The sequence below is a fragment of the Sus scrofa genome, chromosome 14, assembly GCF_000003025.6.
Source record: "Sus scrofa isolate TJ Tabasco breed Duroc chromosome 14, Sscrofa11.1, whole genome shotgun sequence".
NCBI lineage: Eukaryota > Metazoa > Chordata > Mammalia > Artiodactyla > Suidae > Sus > Sus scrofa.
In genome coordinates, this window is record NC_010456.5 from 80,371,616 (window position 1) to 80,378,039 (window position 6,424).

Genomic DNA, 6,424 nt, shown 5'->3' on the forward strand with positions numbered 1-6,424 from the left:
CATGGAGAGGATGAGGAGGAGACCTTCACCTCTGAGCACAGAGTAAGAGGACCAGCAGGCAGTTGCCATTTTTGCCTTCTGCCAATTCTGCCCCATGAAAGAGACCTAATAAGAAATGGTTTGGGAAGCCCTCCACATTTAGGTGTAATCTGAGCCACCAGGAGTGAACAGAGTATTGAGGAAAGCATGTAGTAGACAGATTTTTTTTTGTCTTTTTGTCTTTTGAGGGCTGTACCCATGGCATATGGAGGTTCCCAGGCTAGGGGTCCAATCGGAGCTGCAGCCACCGGCCTATGCCAGAGCCACAGCAACGCCAGATCCCAGCCTTGTCTGCAACCTACACCACAGCTCACAGCAACGCCAGATCCTTAACCCACTGAGCGAGGCCAGGGATCGAACCAGCAACCTTATGGTTCCTAGCCGGATTCGTTTCCACTGTGCCACGACAGGAACTCCTAGACAGAGTTTTAAAAGGAGGAAAAAGGAGTTCTCTAGTGGCTCAGCAGATTAAGAATCTGGCATTGTCACTTGCTGTGGCTCAGGTCTCTACTGTGGCACAGGTCTGATCCCTGGCTTGGGAACTTCCATATGCTGTGGGTATGGTCAAAAAATAAAAAAACATTTTTGGAGTTCCCATGTGGTGCAACAGAAATGAATCCGACTAGGAACCATGAGGTTTCGGGTTTGATCCCTGGCCTCACTCAGTGAGTTAAGGATCTGATGCTGCTGTGAGCTGTGGTGTAGGTCACAGGCGTGGCTCGGACCAGGCATTGCTGTAGCTCTGATTAAACCCCTAGCCTGGGAACCTCCATATGCCACAGGTGCAGCCCTAAAAAGACAAAAGACAAATAAATAAATAAAATTTTTTAAAATAAAAAGAGGGCGTCTCCGTCATGGCTCAGCAGAAACGAATCTGACTAGCATCCATGAGGACACAGGTTTGATCCCTGGCCTCGCTGAGTGAGTTAAGGATCTGGTATTGCCGTGAGCTGTGGTGTAGGCCGACAGCTACAGCTCCAATTCAACCCCTTTCCTGGGACCTTCATATGCCGCAGGTGCGACACTAAAAACACAAAAAATAAAAACAAAAATAAAATAAAACGAGAAAAAACCCTGCTTGTCGTTGTACCATGCAATTGATCTGTCTCACAATGTCACTCTCTTAAGTGTCCCAACAGAGCTGCAGCTGGAATTACATCCTATTCAGCCCTTCCCTGTCTGCACCTGGCCCCACCTGGACCAAGCACAACACCAGGCACTCCAGCCTCTCGAGTCGAATTTAGCCTCCCATTGGCTGAGGCAGAGCACACAGCACCCCCAGCCCCATCTCACAGATGAGGGCCTGGAGGATCAGAGCCAGGTGGTCAAGGAGCTTCACTTGAGTGAGAAAACCAAGATGTTAGCAACTAAATCAAAGAGAAAAAACAAAGGACTGTGTGGGTTCCAAGTAAACAAACAAGATCCTAGTACAACTGTGGGAAAAACTCGAGAGACAGGACGGAGCCAGTCAGAGAACAGTTCTCTCCTCTCTCTACCACCAGCAGGGATGAAGGCCTCACTCCCTCCTTACAGATGCATGTAATGGGATGAGAAAAGCCTACAAAATCCCAGGGTTCCCCAAAGTAGGAAATGGCCTGAAATTGTAGTGGCAGGGTCTTAACCAGGTAACAGGAAAAAACGCCCCCAACATGGAATCAGGAGCCCTGCGCTTAGCCTGACTCCAGCTCCTTTCTGGCCTGCTCTCAGACCTCGCATATAGGGGCATAGAAACCAGTGCAATGTGGAAAGGGCATCACTCAGGCCACCAGGTACCACAGGTGAGATATTAGAGTATGCAAGGAGATATAAAATCCCTAATAGCAATGTACTATCAATCCTGGTATAGAAGTACCCCTGTCCCCCAAATAGAACAACACTGTGTTTTCTTAAGTCATGCTCACACCCCAGACCTGAGCATGATGGGTTATAAATGTCTGCGGCTCTAACTGACCATGAGCAGAACAGATGAGTTTAGTTTGCTTATCTGCCCAGTACCACCCAAGCCAGTTTCCCCGGCCCAGTTCCAGGCCCCATAAGGGGAACTGCCAGATACCATTTGCCTGTAGCACAAAAAGCTCCCACAGCACACAACTGCCAACCAGGGGATGGGCATTCTGGACCAGGATCCCACATGGGATGCAGAATCCACGAAGGGAGCCTCTAACTAGGTGACGGCAGCACCTCCAATGTAGAAACAGTGACAAAGGGACTTCCCCCTGAGGCTGCAGATCTTTGGGAAACCAACTGGTCCCTCCCTCAGGGCTCCCACAAGAGCCTTGCACTAAGGCTGACTTACAGGCAGAGCTGCACACCTGCGAGCAGAGTAGAAACTGCAGAAGAGCAGAGACCAGGATGCAGTGCTGGGTTTCCCCGACTTTAGCTCCTCAGGGATAAACAGGTGCTTCCATCTCTACAACGCTAGCAGCTCTCTTAGGCGCTGAGCTTTGCACCATAAAAGGGGCTCCCTGGAGTTCCCTGGTAGTTCAGCAAACCAAGGATCCAGAGTTGTCACTGCTATAGCTCGGGTCACTGCTGTGGTACAGGTTCTATCCCTGGCCCTGGAATTTCCACATACCGTGAATGGGGCAAAAAAAAAAAAAAAAAAAAAAGAGGGACTCTCTGGCTAAAAGAAAAAATTTGGAAAACAACTGTGCAATAATTCATTCTTTTTTTTTTTTTTTTGTCTTTTGTTGTTGTTGCTATTTCTTGGGCCGCGGCATATGGAGGTTCCCAGGCTAGGGGTCCAATCGGAGCTGTAGCCGCCGGTCTACACCAGAGCCACAGCAATGCGGGGTCCGAGCTGCATCTGCAACCTACACCACAGCTCACGGCAACGCCAGATCGTTAACCCACTGAGCGAGGCCAGGGATCGAACCAGCAACCTCATGGTTCCTAGTCAGATTCGTTAACCACTGCGCCACGACGGGAACTCCAATAATTCATTCTTTGCAAAGATCCCAATGCTCTATGGTTTACCTGCACACCATGTCACCTCTCATCCCTAGAAGCTCTACATGGCAACTTGCCAGACCAAATCCTATCCTAATTTTTTCCTAGTGTATTAATCAAAATGAACTTCACTTTCCCTTGAAAAGCTAATAGAGCCCTGCATTGTGGTAAAACTAGGATCTGAAATCCTGCCCTGGAAGATAAAATCCAAACACTACTTCATTCCTTCCTTAGAGGTCAGGGCCAGCTTCGAGAAGTTCATGGAAAAAGGAGGGACCTAATTAACGGCAATTCATCCATCTATTCCAGAGATTAAAGCCAGAACTGATTCAAACACATCCCAATGAGGACTATGGTCTGCACTCTCACTCCTGTGCTTCCTTGATCAACTTCCTCCTTCAATGACTGAGCAAGAGATAGACCGAAAGTAATTAAAAAGGAAAAAAAAATTACCCTAAAGAGCTATCCCTCTGAACTTATCCTCATGGCCACATCTAATAGGTTTTCTTAGCATCTTCCAAAGCATCATCCCAGGAGAGGGCTGGGTTTGCCCAGCAACACAGACATGATCATAATTGGGGGACAATGCAGGTTTGAGGGACAGAAACCCAAAGTGGAGGCGGAAGGGCCAGCAATGAAATGATGTGCTGTGTGGCTAGCAGTTTAGTGTCTATGTCAATTTCCCTCACTATAAAAAGTTGGTTAAGACGGCCAATATCCAATGGAACTGTCACTAAGAACAGCTTATAAAATCATCTCCTTAATAAATGAGGCTTTTAACGGCCAAATAAACAGGTCCCATCATCCTATGACCTACAAGTTGTTAAAGGCAGTTTGTCAGCTCTCTCCATTCACTCTTAAAACAAAGGCAAGACAGAAAAGGTGGCACTTGCTGCTTTCTGGCTCCAAATGGGTTAAATAAAACAATAAGTCATAATTGAAAACTCCTGGTGCCCAATACGTTGAGCAATTTAACCACTCCAAGCTGGAGTTTTCTCTCTGGCAAAGTAGGAATAATAGCTCACAGAGTGGTAACAATTAAAAGTGATAAAGCAGAGGGCCTGCCACAACAGCAGGGGCCCAATAAATGCTGTTTCTCTTCCTTCCTCAGTTTTATGCCTTCTTCCTCAGCTTCCTTGTCTAAAAGCCTGTCTTTAAACACATCCCAACCAGACCACACCAAACCTACCACTTGTCACAAACTCCCAGCAGTACACCCCACACACATACATGAATACTCATAAATTCGTCACCCACCACCCAAGGGAACCAGCCACCAGCCTTCCCTTCTCAGGCAGCTCCAACCGTCAGGGAGGGAACTGAGCCCCTAGCAGCTACTACTAGGATTTTCCCATGGTGCAATGCAACTTCCCCAACTTTTCCCGGCCCAGTTTCCAAAGAAACGTAGCAGGCATTGTGCATAATCAACCACAAGTCTGGGTGAGCAGACAGACTAGCTCTGGGCAGAGCTGAGAAAAATCATAAAGCGAAAAAGCACCAGTGGTCCTGAAAGGGGTACCAGGAACCAAAATTCAGGAGTACCAGCCCTGACCCAGGTTCCATTCTTCTAGACTGTATCATTGATTGAGGGTTAGCAGAGGCTTTCAAAGGACTGGTGGATGATGGTGAAGAGCCTTAGAAAAGGGACGGATGAACATCTCTCAGAGGTCGCCCCGTGGCTGGACCTGGTGGTCTCGGGAGAACCCCGATGCCTCTGTACCTGGAGGGTCTCGGCCTGCAGTGCCCCTCATTGTTCCCAGCAAGGGCGGGACTGGGGAAGGAGGTGTGAAGTGGGGGTTCGCGCATCGCCCCCTCCCCAGGGGTGCTGAAGGAGGGAAGGTTCGCCCCGCTGCCGGCGCCAAGTAGATAAGCGACCCTCGCGACTTCCCCCTCAGAGAACGGGAGAGAGAAGTCGTGCAGGGCGGGTCCGAGAGGCTGGGCAGGGGTCTGACACTCACCCGCGCCCTCGGCGGGCTGCGGCGGCCCGACGACGCCGTTCAGGTAGAGAATGGGCAGCAGGTGAGGCTGCGTCTTCTCTAGCGCCGCCCGCAGGTCCTGGAAGTGGTCCCGCTCCTTAGCCAGGAGCAGCTTGAGCAGCAGCTCCGCCTTGGCGCCTCCCGCCTCCTCGTCCAGCTGCCGCCGCTCGCCGGGGCTCAGCGCTCCCGCGGCCTCGAGCAGCCCGAGCACGGCCTCCACCTCCGTCATGGCCTGGGCCAGGCTCTGCTGACACTGGGCGAGCAGCTCCCGGCGCTGGGGCTCCATGGTGGCGGCCGCCCCGCCCCGCCGGACAGCTACCGGGCTCCCCGAGGCCGGCGGGCGTGCGGACGGGCGGCGACGGGCCCCGGGCGCCTCGGGGCGGCGAACGCTGGCGGCAACCCTAGCGCGCCGGGAGCCGCGAGGCCGCGAGGGCCATGAGCAGGGGCCTGGGCGGGCTGGGGGCCCGGGCGCCGAGCGGTGCTCAGCAGCGGCCGCCTCCTGGCCTCAGGAGCGCAGCCATGTTGGCTGCGGCGGCGGCGGGACTGGAAGAGGAGGAGGAGACGGAGGAGGAGAAGGAGGAGGCGGAGGTGGGGACGGCGGCCGGGGCGCGCCCCGAGGCCCGGCTCCAGCCGGGCATGCTCCCCCTCCCCTCCCACTCGGCGCGCGCCGCTCCCTTTCTGGCCCCGCGAGAAAACTCGCCCAGAAACGCCGGCCCCGGTGCCGCCCCCTGAACACGATCACAACTCCAAGAGGAAAGTGGCCCGTCAGTGTTTCCCAGGGCCCCCGACAGCTCCGGGGGCCGCGTCGGCCCGGCCCGTTTCGTGAGCGCCGGCCCGGCTCACCGGGACCCCGAGGCTGCCGCCCGCTCCGTCAGGCCCGCGCCCAGCCGCCGCCGGTCTGTCCCTCCACCCTCCTCCCCTCTCCCCTCTCCCTCCCCTCCCCCCGGCCCGCCCTACGAGCGCCCAGGCCGCGGGCCCCGAGGGGATGGGCGAAAGGGAGGGGTCGCCGCCTCCCCGCCCCCGGCCCGCCAGGGAGGCGGGGACGCCGCGCGCGCGCTCTCCCGGTCTCCGAGGCCCAGGCACAGCGGGCGGTGGGCGATGCAGAGTTAGGAGCCAGGCGGAATCCCCAGCCCCGGTCGGGCACACGGCCAGCCCCCAAGCTGTTGGAGACCCCCTCAAACAAAACCCTGCTCCCCATCCAGGGTCTTCTGTAATCTGAGAAATTCAAAATTGAGCCTGGAGACAATTGAGGGGACATCCCCTAAACTTGGACATCTCCAAATTAAGACCTCCCCCAAGTCGGTGAGATTTCCCCACTCCAAGAAGCACTTATGTAGACAATGTCCCAGTATAATCCCCTGAGACTTGGTTAATCAGGTTCTTTTCTCTCACCCCCATTTTAGTGGGTTGGTCCCCAAGAGAAGAGGTTTGGATGTTGGGGAGAGGGGGCAGGATGTGTT

General features: G+C 54.1%; 1 protein-coding gene across 1 annotated transcript in view; it reads right to left on the reverse strand.

Annotated features, from left to right (window-relative positions):
- DLG5 (discs large MAGUK scaffold protein 5) overlaps positions 1-5,881 on the reverse strand; it is a 127,804-nt gene extending 121,923 nt beyond the window's left edge. The window contains exon 1 of the mRNA XM_021074240.1: positions 4,947-5,881. Within this exon, the coding sequence (XP_020929899.1) occupies positions 4,947-5,250 (304 nt within the window). The 5' untranslated portion in view covers positions 5,251-5,881. The remainder of the gene's footprint in view (positions 1-4,946) is intronic.